Source organism: Metschnikowia bicuspidata, assembly GCF_001664035.1.
Source record: "Metschnikowia bicuspidata var. bicuspidata NRRL YB-4993 chromosome Unknown METBIscaffold_9, whole genome shotgun sequence".
NCBI classification, from domain to species: domain Eukaryota; kingdom Fungi; phylum Ascomycota; class Pichiomycetes; order Serinales; family Metschnikowiaceae; genus Metschnikowia; species Metschnikowia bicuspidata.
In genome coordinates this window covers 23,595-41,748 of record NW_017387739.1, presented here as the reverse complement: position 1 = coordinate 41,748, position 18,154 = coordinate 23,595, and the positions used below count along the sequence as shown (strand labels likewise).

General features: G+C 46.5%; 6 protein-coding genes across 6 annotated transcripts; 5 read left to right on the top strand and 1 right to left on the bottom strand.

Annotated features, from left to right (window-relative positions):
• Positions 1-535: 535 nt before the first annotated feature.
• METBIDRAFT_13872 (uncharacterized protein) lies at positions 536-1,495 on the top strand (the record flags this gene model as incomplete). Its single annotated transcript, XM_018854439.1, has 1 exon — positions 536-1,495. The coding sequence occupies one exon, from the start codon at positions 536-538 to the stop codon at positions 1,493-1,495; it is 960 nt and encodes a 319-aa protein (XP_018709351.1).
• Positions 1,496-3,564: 2,069 nt separating this feature from the next.
• Positions 3,565-5,162, top strand: PEX14 (Pex14p). Its single transcript, XM_018856387.1, has one exon. It carries the CDS (start codon positions 3,658-3,660, stop codon positions 4,798-4,800), a length of 1,143 nt encoding a protein of 380 aa, XP_018709350.1. The 5' UTR covers positions 3,565-3,657; the 3' UTR covers positions 4,801-5,162.
• Positions 5,163-5,466: 304 nt separating this feature from the next.
• On the top strand, positions 5,467-7,359 carry METBIDRAFT_21181 (Med5-domain-containing protein; the record flags this gene model as incomplete). The annotated part of the gene is made up of 1 exon (XM_018855045.1): positions 5,467-7,359. A coding segment is annotated over one exon (1,893 nt), but the record flags the coding sequence as incomplete, so codon positions are not given.
• A 48-nt stretch (positions 7,360-7,407) lies between these two features.
• On the top strand, positions 7,408-8,496 carry METBIDRAFT_47819 (uncharacterized protein; the record flags this gene model as incomplete). The annotated part of the gene is made up of 1 exon (XM_018858227.1): positions 7,408-8,496. The coding sequence occupies one exon, from the start codon at positions 7,408-7,410 to the stop codon at positions 8,494-8,496; it is 1,089 nt and encodes a 362-aa protein (XP_018709348.1).
• Positions 8,497-10,493: 1,997 nt separating this feature from the next.
• Positions 10,494-13,697, top strand: POL3 (DNA-directed DNA polymerase delta; the record flags this gene model as incomplete). The annotated part of the gene is made up of 1 exon (XM_018858201.1): positions 10,494-13,697. One exon carries the CDS (start codon positions 10,494-10,496, stop codon positions 13,695-13,697), a length of 3,204 nt encoding a protein of 1,067 aa, XP_018709347.1.
• A 131-nt stretch (positions 13,698-13,828) lies between these two features.
• Positions 13,829-17,128, bottom strand: NIK1 (Nik1p; the record flags this gene model as incomplete). The annotated part of the gene is made up of 2 exons (XM_018858234.1): positions 13,829-13,951; positions 13,994-17,128. 2 exons carry the CDS (start codon positions 17,126-17,128, stop codon positions 13,829-13,831), a joined length of 3,258 nt encoding a protein of 1,085 aa, XP_018709346.1.
• Positions 17,129-18,154: the final 1,026 nt, after the last annotated feature.

Below are 18,154 nucleotides of genomic sequence, written 5' to 3'. Positions count from 1 at the left end.
ACAACACAACACAACACAACACAACACAACACAACACAACACAACACAACACAACACAACCCAAAACAAAAAACAACAACAACAAAAAACAACAACAACAAAAAAAAATTAGCACCCCTGCCGCCGCGTGTCCCGGCTTCTGCCCCGTGCGTCCTGGGCTTGGCCCTCGCGGCCCTGTTTTCGCCGCCATTCCTCGGATGCCCCAGGGCGCACCATTACGTAAATGCGCAAGCCCGGCCCGCGCCCGTCTTGGCCACCATGACGACACCACGCAGGCCCGCAATAGGTGGGGCGGGCCACCCCGGTTCCTCGCCCGGTTTCCTTCGTTTCTTCAGCAGCCGCTTTTCTGGACAAAAACACCTTTTTTTTTGGAGCCCCAACCGCGCTCTGTCCACGCCCATGCCCTCTGCCGGCAGCCGTCTTCAAACACCCCTGCCCCCGACCCCCGGCCCCGGCCCGTGCATGCCCATCCTCTCCCCCGGCCCCGGCTCGCACCATAAGCGCTAGCACCCATCTTCCAGCCCACCAACCCCCCATGAGCAACCTTCTTGTGAGCACGCCAGCGGCGGATTTGCAGCCAAAAAAACCGGGCCCGTCGGTCCACCTCCTCAGCGGCGGCGCCGCGGGCCTCGTGTCGTCGTTCACGCTCCAGCCCTTGGACTTGCTCAAAACACGGCTCCAGCAGCAGCAGAAGGAGGTGTCCGGCTACCGCACCAGCGTGACGCGCGAGCTCCGCAAGCTCGCCCACGTGCGGGACTTGTGGCGCGGCGCGCTCCCGCTGACGCTCCGCACGTCCGTGGGCGCCGGGCTCTACTTCACCATCTTGTCGCAGGCGCGGCTGTACTTGGACGGCTTGAAGGTGCGCGCTGGCCCGCGGGCGCCGCGGTCCAGCGTGTTGCCCCGGCTCTCGCACTGGGAGAACTTGGCCACGGGCTTCGTGGTGCGGGCGCTCGTGGGCGTGGTCACCATGCCCATCACCGTCATCAAGACGCGCTTCGAGTCCAACATGTACAGCTACAACTCCTTGTACGAGGGCTTCGAGGGTATTTATTCGGACGGCCCCGCCCGCGGCGCGCCGGGCTCGTACCGCAACTTCTTCCGCGGCACCACGGCCACGTTGGCGCGCGACTGCCCCTACGCGGGGCTCTACGTTCTCTTCTACGAGGGCTTCAAGAACGACTTGTTCCCGCCGCTCTTGCTGCTGGTGGACGGCGCGGGCTCCGTGCTCGCGGGCATGAACAACACCTTGGCGGCCGTGAGCGCGGCGGCGGTCTCCACCACCATCACCGCGCCGTTCGACGCGGTCAAGACGCGCTTGCAGTTGGCGTCGCCGCTGAAGCCCCTGCTGTCCATTGTGGCCGTCACGCGGCAGTTGGCGGCCGAGCCGGGCGGCGTGCAGAACCTCTTCAGCGGGCTCTCCTTGCGCCTTGGCCGCAAGGCCTTGAGCGCGGGGATCAGCTGGTGCATCTACGAGGAGTTGTTGAAGATGCTATAGGGCTTTTTTTGTATATAGAAGGCAGCGTGTTTCCCGGCATGGCTGCGCGAGCCGAGAAGGGATGGCATAGGTTTAGGAATACACATCATTGACGATGCGCCGGGCCGGGTGGGCCGCAGTAGGACAGCACCGGGGGCCTGGGGACGACATGGGCCGAGGTGTGCTGAGGGGATCGCGTGAGAGCGAGAATCGTGTAGAGCCAGAGACGCTGGGGAACAATCGTGTGGGCGATAATAGGAATCAAAGATGCAGAGAAAGAGTCCTCTGAGAGATGATAGGAATTATCTGAGAGATGCTGAGAAAGAATTGCGTGAGGGATCATAGGAATCATCTGAGAGATAAGGATGTGAGAGATATAAGAATGACGCGAGAGATAAGGATGTGAGAGATCTAAGAATGACGTGGATATAAGAATGACGTGAGAGATGATAGGAATTATCTGAGGAATACTGACAATCTTGTGAGAGATTCCAGAAGTCGCGTGAGAGATAATAGGAACCATCTGAGAGATACTAAGAATCATCTGAGAGGTGCCGAGAAAGAATCATCCGAGATATAATAAAAATCCGAGGTGCCAAGAACGAATCACCCGAGATATATTAAAAACCTGAGGTGCCGAGAAACCCGGACACTGAGGCCAGAAACAGAGAAATTCAGTGTCCTCTGGAACGACATTGGATAGTTGACCACGCACCATGATGCAATTGCGTCGCGACATACATTTTGACATATCGAGATAAAGGTGTTCTATTCGTCACATGAAACGTTTCATTGTGTTCCAAAAGCACCAGGGCCCAACGCAGAAAATCGCCCTTCTGCTTCAAACTGAACGCAGAAGAAGTACATGAATACTCGGGAGTGCCTGTTTCTAGACGATCTCCCCTTTCATACATCAATTAAAATTACCAAATTAACATTAGCATTTAGTTCGATACTTGCATTATTTTGGGTTTTCGTCTTTTTGACCGTACTGCCTGTTGACTCTCTTTACCCACACATTCGAGTGATACTCGATTCAAAAGCCAAGGCTTTATATATCAGCGGAATATTGAACTCGAATAACAAGAGCTAAACTGAGATTGAAAGGGACGAAGGACATACGGGCAAGTCGAACAAGCTTTTGAGTAGCACAAAAATAAACTAACAATGGCTATGAGGCTGAAATATAGAACGAAGAAACTAGTATAGCCTAAGGTTTATCTTATGTAAGTTCTGCTGATGATTTCATAAGATTGCCCACAGAGGAACATATGAGTCATGATTATAAAACACTGGATTAAGAAAATAATTCAGAACGTACAGTATATTTAAAAAGACATCTTCTTCTTTCAGCAATATTACAAATTAAATTAGATATTGTTAATCTGTTATCCCTGGCGTAACTTTAATTCGTACCGACATCCATACCATTTGATTCTGCCTGTTCTCTACACTCTACTTGCTACTGTCATTATCATTGCACATTTACGTTTTTATCTTTGTTGGTCTTAGCTTGGTACCATTTGATTTAAATATACAAACTCTTAGGCTTTATTTTGATTTATGATATTCAAGATTATTATTCATAAAATAAATTCTGGTTCCTATTCATAAAATAACCACACAAATTGAATTCTTCTTCATTATCGTGCTTCTTAATATAACTACATAATCTAAATTTTAGTTCATGATTGTGCTTCGTAAAACAGTAATATTCATTCTTAGCAAATCGTATTACATCTGCTTAATTTGTCTCATCAGATCTTTGAGATGTATAATATAGAACTTACATTCAGTTTTCAAATATTTGCTGGACCTCGGCTTGTGGGGTAGCAGGTATGCGCGAAGTACTAGCCTTCATACATCGACAAGGCCCGCCAAACGCCGTTGATAGGCAAGCCTCGAGCTTTACATAGCCCCCACACGTGAGGCCTCGGTCCCCAGAGTACGTCACACAAGCAAAGCGTCAGACACTCGGCCTTTCCAGCTTCGGGCAGACGAGTCGTGCCCCGCCGGAATATCGTGGATATCTTGTAATTTTTGCAATCGCCCGCTTTCGCGCGAACTTGCCTCGGCACACGGAGAATGTACCGGTGTGCTAATCAGCCAGCCTGGGGTAATGCAAGACTGATCTCGAGTCATATCCCCCAAAACCAGCCCCAGCAAACCGCCAAGTCATCGATATGAATGAGGACCTCATCAACAGCGCCGTGAGTTTTCTCCAGGACCTGACCGTGGCAGCGTCGCCGATCAACAAGAAGATCGAGTTTTTGCAGACTAAAGGCTTGAATGAGGAGGAGATTGACGAAGCAATTAAAAGAGCCAACAACTCGCCGCCAAACCCGTCGTCGTCGCCGCAGACGTCGTCGGCCACGACATACAGAGGCGCCGTACAAGAACAACCGCATCACGCCCAAAATTACGCGCCCCTAGACTATTATTCTGTCGCTCCGCAGGTTCCTGAAAGAACATGGAAAGACTATTTCATCATGGCAACAGCCACCGCAGGCGTCACCTACGGCTTCTACCAGGTTGTGTCACGATACTTGTTGCCCAGTATCATTCCACCGGGGAGGTCGCGTTTGGAGGACGATAAGCAGGTGATTGAGGACGAGTTCATCAAGATCGACAAGGTCTTGGAGCAGATGGCTTTGGAACAGAAATCCATCAAGGACGCGAACGAGGCAAAGCTATTGGAGATTGACGAGGCCATAGGCAACGTCAATCGCTTTTTGGAAAAGTACGACAAGGACAAGTTGAAGTTAGACGACGACTTGCGCTTGGTGAAGTTGGAGGTGGACAACTTGCAGAACTTCTTGGAGAAGAACATGAAGCTCACCAAGGAAAACATCAGAGATGAGCTCACTGACATCTCCGGCGAGTTGGAGTCTTTGAAGAGCTTGATCAAGGCACGAGGCGCCACCTCGGGCTCCGTGGACCGCAAGGTGGCCCCCGTATCCTCCATTCCATCTGCGTCCGAGATTCTCAAAAAAGCCAAGTCGAATGGAAACGGCTCTTCTGCTCTGGCGAAACCTCCGGTCTCAGCAGAGTTACCTATGGGCAAAGAGGCAGAGAATCAGAATACTACACTAGAATCATCGCAAGCTCCCCCTCAGAAAGCTCCAAAGAGCCTGAGGGTGCCTAGTTTCACTGCGAACAAGGAGTTTCTTGCGGCTGGGATACCAGACTGGCAGCTTGCACACAAGAAGCAAGAGGAAGAATCCAGCGTGAAAGAGGACGAGAAGAAGGAGCTGAAGGGCGAGCAGAAAGTACAGGAATCCATTCTGAGGGTGGGTGTGCCACAATGGCAGCTCAATTCATCTTAGACACATCTAATTAGAAAGCTCGTGCAGTTCAGAGCTGATGCCCAGCCTGGCAGTGTAGTCGTCTTCTTACATGAACGATGCGGACAGAATTTCAATACCCGGCATGTATGTTATCGAGACTCGACAATTTGAAATTGCACAGTAGTAGATCAGGAGGAAAAGACGAGAGAAAGAACAGACATTAAGAAACTGGATGCAGTGACCTTCTTAATCGCAATTAACAAGGCTTTGTATATGTGAGCTTTACGTTGTAGATCTCGCGCATATGTCGCGATCAGAAACTGTGAGAACTAGACGCTTAGCCCTAATTAATCATGTGACAAATGAGACATTAAAGTTCGCACCACTTACCCGAAACCAAATAGCACGACAAGTATATAAAGGGAAGAGAATTCCCTCTAGAGATCTTTTTAGAAGGTCAGTTGACACAACAGTGGTTTTAGTTTTTCCTAAATAAAGGTTTATTTCCACACGCTAGTACATCATGTCGAATCCGATATCTCAACTGTACCAGTTGGGAACCACTTGTGGACAGGACATTGAGTTGGAATATCCTGTACTCAAGCAGAAATACAAACAGAAACCAACATTCTACGCAGTTCAACTTGTACATTTAGCCCAAGTGTTCTGGTTCAAGCCCCCAGAAATTAACGCTTTCCTAGCGACATGAGCAGCACCACTCTGTTGAAAAAGCTCTTGCGGGCCTCGCTCGCCAGAAATACCAACCCAAAGCTTTTTGCGTCACTCTTGGAGCAATTGCTTGCACGAGAGCAAATTTCAGATGCTGAGCTTGGCGAGATGCTACTAAACGTTGCGGATTCCCCCGTAAAAGCTAATAGTACAACCAGTATTTTGGCACGAAGGCTACAGATCGAATATGTGCTCGAGTTTGCCTTTTCAAGCAGTGAGAATCTTGCCAGGTTCTTCAAGTTGTTACCTCAATTGAGCCTCAAATCCCAACTCAAATACATTCTGTACTTCAAGACACAGGTGGGGAAAATCATCGATCGATCACTCATAAACGAGTTTTATAACGGCTTGGCTCAATTCACAATTGCAGCAAGCCCATCCCGGCCCGGAGAATGCTCTCCACATTCGAATCGTCTTTGGTATCATGTGGTCTTCGTATGGGGCGCTTTCATCGATCTTGATTCATCGATACCGGCAAACCCCAGTTTGAAAGAATCTTTCCAAAAAATGGCCCTCTTCGCCGGCGATCTCGAAGACGATTACATTGGTGCTCTTATTTCAAGAAAGTTTGGAGCAGCGGCAGATCCAGGGGCATCTTTGAACTTCCAGACAACGCGTATGGCAAAGTCAGAGGAAGCTCCGACAACTATGCCCGAAAAGTCGTTATCTTTGAACCTTAATGGCAAAAAGTATTCAAATTACGTGTCATTGAAGAAATTCATCTGGCTCAACTTTCATTTTCAGCTGTGGAAAATGGACACAGAAATGTCTCGTGCGTTCATGACCTTTTTCAATTTACAGGACCTAAGCCATACAGACTTGGCAAAGGAGCTCATATGCTCTTTTCTCAATGGTGCTGCCGTAGCTGTCAGGCTGGGAGAAGAACCGTATGTGATCTTTAATTGGAAAAACTTCATCCTCACTCACTTGGCTCAAGACCTCAAAGAAATTGTTTTATCTTCTCATGCAGTAGATCACGAGTGGCACGAAACAGTCTCAGCGGCCATTACATCGTGCAATGACCTGGTCATCACGGAAACAAAAATTGGGGGTGTAAAGGAGTCTTACAATTTGAACAAAGAATTCATGCGCAGTTGTCTTCATCAAGAACTCATCTCTTTAGAGAAATATATCCAGGTATTTCCTAGTGAGGCGGAAAACCTTTCTACATCAATCCTAGCGCATGAAATTGAGAACTTGCGTCTGACAGAACTGATCACCGCAGAATTTAAATCGAGACTCGAAAATGTAAACCCAGAATTCACTTCGTTGCAAGAAAGCAACTTGATTGACTATTTCAAGAATCTTCCCCTGACAAACTTTAGATTCCTGAATGCGAAACAGTGCAAGCTCGCACAACTCTCAGAAAATTTGATTGACAATATTGTTCGGGAAAAGAACAATGAAAAACTACGCTGGATATCGTTAGTGTTCCTGAATGTGCCTTCAATCGCAAACTTCATTTTCTACCAAAGCCGCAAGGGCCCCTGGATGTTTTTGAGCAAGATTATCAACTACATTGATAGCGAGTCATTCAACGTTGATGAGGATGATGGCAATTTTCAAGACACATATGCATGTTTTGGTGTCATTTTGACAAGCGTGATTTCTGTGGCGGCGTTTTTTGGGATTGAATTTGCATCTTTGGGACTCAAAAACTCATACACCATTGATTACATCAATCAGTTTTACTTCAGGCTGTGCAACATGCTCACAAATACTTACACCGGGGCTAGTGAACAAGAGAAACAAATTATTTCCAATTATGAAAATCTCGTCACTGAATGGGCAAATGCGTTATTTGACGTTAACAACGATGGTTTATCTGACGACTTGCTCAAGTCAGTCAACGTGAAACAAATTTACAAATTTGTTTTCTTTCTTTTCCGCGAAGCTTTTACTGCCAGGGCAATGGGAATGTTGAGCGAAAGTAGTCTCAACAACGGAATTGATTACCTCTCACAGAATTTTTTGGCACCTTGCTCTTTGGAAGCTATGCAGTGGATAGCTTCCAAAATTAGTCCTCAACAGAACAATAATGATATAATGGTGGAAATGATGTTGCGGATTATTGAAGGGAACTTCGGAGATGCCATGTCGACAGACAAAAGCGAACAGATATTCACCTCTCGAATGATATTAAATGCGATTAGTCCTCGCTTGTTGAAAAAACTCAAGAGTTTCACTGGGGCGTCCGCCACTGAAAACATTGAAAAACTTTCAAGCATACTTGTGAAAGAGACCAACGTCGAGTATTGTCAATATGTAGACCACCCGAAACACGAGTCAAGCTTGATGGGCGATACTATGACCAATGATCTTTTGAATTTTCTGAAAAAGAGCAAACTAGCATCTACTGAATCGATCAGTGAGGCGTGGCTGAAAATCAAGTACAAGTGGAGGACTTTATCCGCAAATGAGGCTTGCTTTACCCTTTTACAACAGATTGAGCATAATTTGGGAGCCCGTGGATCAATGGCGTATGAAGATTCCAAGTTTATTGTTGACTTCTTTATGTTTATGATCACAGGCTCGAGCTCTCAAGATGCGGGGGATATCAGTTCATTGGTTGATTGTTTAAATTGCGCAAGACCTCCAAAAGCGCCAATATTTGAGGCAGGAAAACAATTTGCACTCACAATCAACGATCATCATTCGTCTATATTCAACGAGAATGCCAGCACGAGCAGTCTGAACAGTCCTCTCCAAGAAGAAAATCCGCGGCTGCGAGAAGAACTCATGGGAGATTTTGAAATGGGCGATTTGTTTGAAGACATGTCGGAGGGTTTTTTTGATGAGCTGATGACTCTTACCAATGACCCCGCATCCTCGAAGCCCTTTGTTGATGTAAGCGACGTCTACAAGCAGTCAGTAAAACACTTGTCGCTTCTTTGGAGGATATCTGAGTGTATGGTCTCCCCCGAGTTTCTGAAGGCCAGCAGCTTGATTTCCATTGCCCGTGCAAGTCTCATAGAAGAGCTTCGCAAGTGGAGTCCCAGATTGTGATGATTTGTGCAAAGAGTTTGACAAGAATACATGTACCAAGCGAGTTCTTTTATTTCGCTTGATTGTGCGCTTATTTTCTTATGTGAAGTTTGTACGACATTCGTCACCTTACATTTTTGCATGTTTCAAGCCCTTTCTGTTTCACCGCGTGATAAAGTATACAAGGCTAATACAACTCCCTCTAATACTGTAGGAAAAAGCCTCTTGAACTAATCGAAGAAATGCTGGATTCGAAAATATTGACGGGAACGACATTCAAATAAAGAATCTACTTTGAGAATTCAAATTTTGCTAAGAAAAGATATGGTCAAATAGCGCAAATTGCACTGCCTTGATCCACTTGTAGAATTACCAAGGCACGTCTTTAGTTTATTTGGCAGCTGAACCGACACCCGCACCTGCTTATGCAAAGAGGCCGATGAGACATGCGTCAATCATCTGAGTATCTGACACTTACCCAACGCAGGTAAAGCGATGAGTTTACACAATATTTTATCCCTCGCCAGAAAGTTAGATACCAACCACAAAGAATTGGTTACATACACATACTTTCACACGCTCGGGAATCATGAGTGAGCTTGCGGACAAGCTGTTCATATTAAGGGATTCTTACAAACTGGAAATATATACACTTAAATGCAAACTCTAATAAGTTATGAGCCCCTATACAACCTCTACCAAAATGCTCACATCTGATTTTGGTAAACTTCAAGATGAGAGTCTCAATAGTGTGTGGAAATTATTCTCAGAAGTAATATTCGATTTTGATGAGAATTGTTCACTTACTTCGAAGAAGACCCTAAGGAGTTGGAAAGTTTAAGATGAAATATCAAGATGATACGACAGTATTTGACGCATCGATGAGGAAATTGAATCACTTCTTGCACAAGGTTTAGATTCAATGCGTTGCAAGAAGTGTCAATTCTGAGTAGGATGGATAGATTGTTTCTTAATAGAGGCCATATCGAAGAGTTAATGGAGACACATGAGCCATATTTTGACAAGTGTACTAGGAATGTTTTGAGGATTGCGGAATACTTGATGGAAGAAGAAAAAGATCGTCGTCAAATAGAAAGCTATTACATCACTATCGCAACTTCTACGTTGCCCTCAGAGCTCAGAGCTTCGCATGAAGAGACCAGAGAGGTTATCTGGATAAGGACAAACCTTGCTGGGTTCAAAGTGAATCTTAAAGAGAACTACATGTAAGCACTGAAACGATATTTACAGTGAAAAATATGGTTTCTGAGAAGGTATTAAACATGAAGAAGTCCGCGTATGTGCAAGACAATTTCCGAGAACAAAGTACACGTGGACTATGTTTTCACGAAATAGAATACTATGGTTATGCTTATGAAGACTCTCGCGCCACATTTTTAAAGTCCAAAAAAGCTCTGTGAAATTAATGAGTATGATGAGGGGGATGTAAACATTTTATGTCAAAATTAACGTGACAAGCAAATCATTCTAGCGTCTGGGACTTACTCGAACCAAGCAATGCGATGTATATAAGTGGAGGATTTCATCCTTCATCAGTGCTTTCAAAAGTCATTCAAATCAGTTTCCATGCTCATACTTCTCCTTGCTAGTACATCATGACTAGGCGATCCAAGAAGCCTCACAAATGAGGGTCCTTACCTAAGGAAACGACACTCTGATGTCCTGCATATATAGACAAGATCAAGCAGACGCGTCTTTTCGCAAGATTTCATCGCGCTACATATTTGATAGTTCTCTACTTCATCGAAACTGGGTACCTGTACGGAGAAACCTTACGTATTTGATTGAACATTGATTTATTTATTTCGATAGATTAACCTCTGGCTGTGATCGAAGACAATTTTGCTCTCTTCCCTTTTGGAACCTCTGATTTGCTCCATATAAAGGATTTACCAAATCAAGCAGGCATAGGCAGAGCCCCCACCTTTTTTTCCCCAACAATAGATCCAAAAATGTCAGGAAACGCAGCTTTAAAAAGACCTTGGAATGATGACGCCATGGGCGCACACAGTTTGCCACCAGCTTCACAAAGCATAGGACATGATGTGCCTTCATCGCAGCTGGAAATCACCCAATCCCAGCAGCAGCTTCTTAAGAAAGTGCGGCCAGGAAATAACGAGGAACCGCTGAATTTTGAGTCTGAGTTGTTGGCAATGAGCAAAAGAGCCGAGGGAATACACGAGGAAACACAAGTATGGGCCCGGCCTTCCCTCCCGAAAGATTTCACCAATGCTGACATATCTTTCCAGCAATTAGATGCAGAGGAGGCGTCCAGCGGTGATGCTACAATTGCCCGTTTTTTTGGTATCACTAGTGAGGGCCATTCCGTGCTCTGTAACGTCACGGGATTCTTGCACTACTTCTATGTGCCTGTGCCCCGAGGCTTCTTAAGAGACCAACATTTGGCCAAGTTTGCGTCATACTTGAAGGCTGCATTCTACGGAGTTGAAGACGTAACGATGTCCTTGAAAGAATCTATCTGGGGGTTTGCGAACAACATGAAGACACCATTCTTCAAGGTCATTGTGAAGAATGCCAAAGACATCGCTAAGCTCAGAGGTGCTTTCGAAAGAGGCGAAGTGAGATACGAAGACTTTTTTCCTGTTGGCCTGTCTCCAACTTTTGACAACATTACCTACCTTCTCAGGTTGATGATAGACTGCAAAATCACGGGCATGTCGTGGATCACCTTGCCAAAGGGCAGGTACACATTGATAAGCCCGGGTTCAGCTATTTCTACGTGTCAAGTAGAATGCTCTATTGATTACAGAGACTTGGTTTCTCATCAACCGGAAGGAGAGTGGCTTAAAATGGCACCCTTGAGAATCATGTCTTTCGATATTGAATGTGCTGGTAGGAAAGGAGTGTTTCCTCAGGCACAGATCGATCCTGTCATTCAGATTGCAAATGTGATACTGAGGCAAGGTGAGGCTCGACCTTTTGTTCGTAACGTTTTTACTGTCAAAAGCTGTGCATCCATAATTGGTTCTGAGGTGTTCTCTCACGAGGAAGAGGCCGATATGTTAATGGCATGGAGAGACTTTGTTGTACAGGCAGATCCGGATGTTATAATTGGATATAACTCCGCCAATTTTGATTTGCCTTATTTGTTAGACAGATCGAAGGCTCTTGGTTTGCCCAAATTCCCCTATTTTGGAAGATTGGTGAACGTGAAACAAGAAGCTAAAGATTCTGTATTCAGTTCCCGTGCGTATGGTACGAGAGAGAACAAGGTGGTCAATATTGATGGCCGAATGCAGCTTGACTTACTCCAATTCATTCAACGCGAGTACAAACTCAGATCATACACGTTGAACTCCGTCTCTGCCCACTTCTTAGGCGAGCAGAAAGAGGACGTCCAGCACTCTATCATCACAGATCTTCAAAATGGGAATGCGGAAACCAGAAGAAGATTGGCCGTCTATTGTTTGAAAGATGCATATTTGCCCCTCAGATTGCTTGAAAAATTGATGTGTCTAGTCAACTACACAGAAATGGCAAGAGTTACGGGTGTTCCGTTTTCCTATCTCTTGTCCCGAGGACAACAAATCAAAGTCATTTCCCAATTGTTCCGGAAATGTCTAGAAGAGGACATCGTTGTGCCCAACATGAAGAGTGAGGGAGGAAACGAAGAATATGAAGGTGCAACAGTAATTGAACCTGAAAGGGGCTACTACGACGTTCCAATTGCCACTTTGGATTTCAGCTCTTTATATCCCTCGATCATGATGGCCCATAACTTGTGTTACACTACGCTTATAAACAAGAATGCGATTGAAGCTTTTAAGTTGACCGAGGACGACTATACCCACACCCCGAATGGTGACTACTTCGTCAAAGACCACAAGAGAAAAGGGATTCTCCCAACCATCTTGGATGAGCTTTTGACTGCAAGAAAAAAGGCAAAGTATGACTTAAAAAACGAGACCGATCCTTTCAAAAGAGATGTCCTTAATGGTAGACAATTAGCATTGAAAATTTCAGCCAACTCTGTGTATGGGTTCACGGGTGCTACAGTTGGAAAGCTTCCGTGCTTGGCAATCTCGTCTTCTGTGACGGCTTTTGGAAGAGAGATGATCGAGAAAACTAAAAATGTGGTGCAAGAGAAGTACAATACGGGAAACAACTATGATTACGACGCTCAGGTCATATATGGTGATACTGATTCTGTCATGGTCAAGTTTGGCCCTCAAGACTTAGAGACATGTATGAAGCTAGGGGAGGAAGCTGCTGATTACGTGTCGACCCACTTCAAGCATCCGATCAAATTGGAGTTTGAGAAGGTTTACTTCCCATACTTGCTCATCAACAAAAAGAGGTATGCCGGGTTGTACTGGACGAGGCCTGATAAGTTCGATAAGATGGACACAAAAGGTATTGAGACAGTGAGAAGAGATAATTGCCGAATGGTCCAAAATGTCATCACAAAAGTTTTGGACTACATCTTAGAAGAAAGAAATGTGGAGAAAGCTGAGAGGTTTGTGAAACAGACTATTGCCGATTTATTACAGAATAGAATCGATTTGTCACAATTGGTCATTACCAAAGCATATTCGAAGCACGAATATGATGGTAAACAGGCACATGTGGAACTTGCAAAGAGAATGAAAAAAAGAGACCCAGGCTCAGCACCAAACTTAGGTGACCGAGTGGCCTACGTCATCATCAATGCATCAAGTTCGAAGAATTACGAAAAGTCGGAAGACCCGTTGTATGTGTTGGAAAACTCTTTGCCTATCGATGTCAATTACTACTTAGACAATCAGCTCTCCAAACCGTTGATGAGAATTTTCGTACCGATTCTCGGTGAAAAGAAGGCAAAGGACCTTCTCTCTGGTGCTCATACTAGGACTATTAAGATGAGTGCTCCGAAGAGCGGTGGTCTTATGAGGTTTGCGAAGAAAGCAGAGTTGTGCAAAAGTTGCAGGTCGCCTCTCAAGCCAGACAATCATGGGGCGATTTGTGAGAATTGTGTTTCCAAAGCTCCTCAATTATATTCTGAGACCTTAGCCCAAATGAATTATCTCGAGAATAAATTCTCCAGATTGTGGACCGAGTGCCAGAGATGTCAAGGTTCGTTGCATCAAGAAGTCCTTTGTTCCAATAATGACTGTCCCATATTTTACATGAGAAAGAAGGCTCAAAAAGACGTATCACAGCAGGCACAAGAATTGAAGAAATGGGATGCTACTGTGTGGTGAAAAATATGAATAGGTTTACTCACAACAACGAATGATGAAATTAACTTTTATATCATGTGTGCTGTGGCGCAACAATCTCTAGTAACAATTTGTTATTTGGATGCAAGTTTTAAATTGACAAACAGCTTGTCTCAAGCGTCATCCTTCTTTGAGAATAACAAATAGCTTTCTGTTTGAGACCGACTACCTGCCGAAAGCGCACCTGGCCTGGTCTTGGTGACAACTTCCTCCGAATGCCGAGTAGTCAAAGCCCCCTTTTCTCTCTCAGGGGAGTGATCCTCGAATGCTTGATGGACAGAGTCGAGCCCGTTGGTGGCAGTCGCTCTGGTTGGAGATCCTCCACCTTGTTCGCTGGTACCGGGTGTTTGAGAACTTTTGATTTTTTGTAAATTCTTGGCAAAGTCTGAAGTGCGGTTGCTGTTGTTTTGTTTCGATAATTCCTTTAATTGTTTCATGTTGTGTATGCACTTCGCAATCGTCTGCATTAACAATTTCGGTTTTAATGGCTTCGAAACATAATCGTCCATTCCCTTTGCGAGAGATTTTTCTCGATCACCCAACATTGCATGGGCAGTCAATGCTATGATCGGAGTCCGGAAGCTGAGAGAGTCGATGGGATTCAGTTTCTTCTCCCATTGTCTGATCTTTTCGGTGGCTTCGAACCCGCCCATGACCGGCATTTGTACATCCATCAAAACAACATCAAATTTCTTTTTCTGGACAGCCTCAAATGCTTCTAAGCCGTTTTCAACCACCTTCACTTGATGTCCTTGTTTCTCCAAAATTCTTACAGCCAACTTTTGATTGACCAAATTGTCCTCGGCCAAGAGAATTCTGTAGGAGACAGAATCATCTGTGTTCTGAGCAATAGATCTGGATTCTAAAGCCGGTATTATAGCACTTGCCAAGTCCGAGATTGTGCAGGGAGTGTTCCCGTACGACGAGATTCCCAAGTCTATGCAAACCCTCATATTCAACTCAGGTATGGAGTGGTGTAATAAGACCAAGGGAATGTATTTAACCTCGGGCAACAATCTCAACTCTTTCGCGGTATTGATAGAGTCTATCATAATTATGTCGTAGTTGATTGGCTCCGAAAGATTTGCCTCTTGGGTAGATCTTGCGATAACTGGTTCCAAGCCAAGCCCAATAATATTATTTTGAATTTCCTCGAGTTCAGAATCGTTGTGATCTGTTGAAATGAACAAAATGTGATGATTTCTGAAAGGCATAAGCAGCTCGCTGTTTGCAGAGTATTGAATATTGGAACGAGACACAGACACCGTGAAAGAGAAGTTGGATCCATGACCATAATCAGAAGTAACCCAGATTTCACCACCCATAAGATGGATTAATTGCTTTGAGATTGACAAACCAAGACCGGTTCCTCCAAACTTTCTCGTAGTGGACCCATCTGCTTGACAGAATGTGTCGAAAATCAAGCCAAGTTTGTCTTCTTCAATGCCAATTCCAGTATCGCTCACACAACACTCTAGAAGAAGTTTGTCCGGATCTTCTGGGACCCCGCCAAACTTCCGAACACTCACGCTGACTTTTCCCTTTTTAGTGAACTTAATGGCATTGCCCGCCAAATTGAGAATAACTTGGCGCAATCTAAATGAATCGCCAATCAAGTTATCTGGGAACGAAGAATCACATTGGTAGATGAGATCCAAGTTTTTCTCGATGGCCTTGACGGCCAAAGTTTTCAAAGCACCAAACACGTTGCCTCTCAATGAAAAGTCAATCTGCTCAACAGTCATTCTGTTCGCCTCGATTTTAGAAATATCAAGAATGTCATCGATAATTGTAAGCAAAGAGTTGGCCAAATTGTGGACAATGCTCAACATTTCACGCTGATATTGTGTAAGCTCGGTATCAAGGGACAATTGGGTCATACCAATGATACCGTTCAACGGCGTTCTGATTTCGTGCGACATGTTCGCCAAAAATTCCGATTTAGCGCTGTTGGCCAATTCGGCGGCCTCTCTTGCAGCAGTGTTTCTTTGAATGGACTCTCTTAAATTGAACACCATCTGATTAATCTTGGTCTTCAAGGCATCCATCTCACCAGAAGCCTCGACAGTGATAAAGCGAGTGAAGTCGCCGTCGGTGGCTGCTGCTGTAATCTGAGCAAAAGCTCTGACCTGGGACGTCAAGTTCGCAGCCATGGTATTGACATTGGAGGTGATTTCCTTCCACAAACCATCAACATCAGAGACTTGAGCCTGAATGCCCAACTTACCATTGATACCGACATCTCTGGCAACTTTAGAGACCTCGGAGGCGAAGAGCTGCAAGGAGTCCACCATTTTGTTGATGGTGTTCTTCAACTGCAAGATTTCTCCTTGGGCGTGCACGTCGATCTTTTGGGACAAGTCGCCATGCGCAACGGCCGTGGTGACTGTGGCGATGGATCTGACTTGATTGGTCAAGTTGGTGGCCATCAAGTTGACGTTCTCGGTCACGGCTTTCCAAGCTCCCTCGACATCACGGACGTTCGCCTGGCCGCCCAAGATACCGTAGGTTCCGACTTCGCGAGACAACGTGGTGACCTCGAGAGCAAAGGTCTGCAAGCGGTCCACCATCTGGTTGATTGTGAGCTTCAAGTCTAGGATTTCACCCTTGCAGTCGGCGGTGACCTTCTTCAGCAAGTCGCCCTGAGCAACAGCAGTCGTGACGTTGGCAATGTTTCTCACCTGCGTGGTCAAGTTGAGCGCCATGGCGTTGACGTTATCCGTGAGTTCCTTCCAGATCCCCTCGACGTTCTCGATCAAGGCCTGGCCGCCCAAAATACCAAGGACCCCCACGTCACGCGCGACTTTGGACACCTCGAACGCAAACGTTCGGAGCTGGTCCACCATGGTGTTGATGGTCATCTGCAACTGCAAGATCTCGCCCTGCGCATGGACGTTGATCTTGCGGGACAAGTCGCCCTGGGCAACCGCGCGCGTGACGTCGGCGATTTCTCGCACCTGGTTGGTGAGGTTCAACGCCATGATGTTGACGTTGTCGGTCAACGAGCGCCAGATGCCCACGGAGCCCTCGTTCTTGGCCTGGCCGCCCAACTCGCCGTTGGCGACCTCGGTGGCGACTTTGGTGACCTCGGTCGCGAACGCCTGGAGCTGGTCCATCATGGTGTTGATGGTGATCTTGACCTTCAAAATCTCCGGGTCCAGCTCGACCGAGTGGATCTCGACTTTCTTCAGCAAGTCGCCCATGGCGACGGAGATCACCACGGTGCCGATCTCCGAAAGCGCCAGCTTGAAAGCCTTGTTGGCTTCACACGCGGTGTTATGCGCCAGCGACAACTCCTTGATCTGCGTGTTCTGGGCGGCTAGGACGCGCCGCAAGTCCTGGCGTAGTAGCGGCGCCTGTTCAGCAAACGCGCTTGGATCGTCAAGAATCGCCAACAACGCTGCGGTATCCATGTCGGTGTCCAAGCGGGGCTTTTTGGTGGGAGGTGAGGATGGTGAAGTCAAACCGGTGGCAGGAGAAAGAGAGCCTGGCGGAGTCGGGTTTAAAACACAGTGAGTTCAGGGCACAAACAGCGGTGGTCCTTTTATTTTTTTGGCGGGGGCGAAAAGAGAACTGGGCTAAAAAAAGAGATGGTCGCAGAACGAGGCTGAGACTGAGCCAGGCAGACGGGGCTTTTTTGCCCTTCGCGAGGGGCGCCAAATAGACCGCTAAAACAGAGCCTGTGCAGACGGGGAATTGCGGCTGCGGCCAGAATAAGCCGGGCGTGCTGAAGACGAGGTGGCCGGGGGCCAAATCGGTAGAGAGCACGGGTGAGCCAAGGAAACAATAAGGAACAAGCCGGAGAAACAAGGATCCAAACATCAGGCCTGTTTCGTGGCGCCATACAATACGCTTGGCCGTTGCGACTTCTGTCATGTCGAGCCCTGCGCCTTCGCCGCGCCAAATTCCACAGTAGGCCCGCACCCATGTTGTCCGGGCAATGTAACAATGCACATGTCACCTGTTTATTTTTTTGAATTTATTTTTTTTATTTCCGGGGGCAGGGCTAGGAAACGGACAGACGGGAAGCGCGTTTTGGCAGGGGCCCCGCGCAAATGGCCACTTTGTTCCAGCCGATGTAAGCAAGACGTGTTCTCTAATAAACCGGCCGGCCGCACTGTTTGCTGACCCGGCCCTGGGTCCAATTTTTCGTAAGCGTGCGATGGCACGGCCGCACGGGCCCTATACCAACCTGGGATTTTGGTCGGGGCATGACTGCACCGCTCCACGTTGCACTTCCCGTGCCTGGACAATAGAGAGAAGCGCCCGGCATGAGACACTCGGCAATGTTGGAATAAAAGGGGAAGCCCACGGTCCAACAAATGAACTACCCTGATAAAATAAGACCCCGTCTTTTCCCCGCCGCTGCCACCGCCTACGAACGTTTCAGTATCAGATTTCTCAATTCAAGTATGTACGGTACTTCGGATCCTTAGGAT

Coding starts and splice junctions, on each gene's coding strand:
- PEX14 (XM_018856387.1), top strand. CDS start 3,658: ATGAATGAGGACCTCATCAACAGCGCCGTGAGTTTTCTCCAGGACCTG.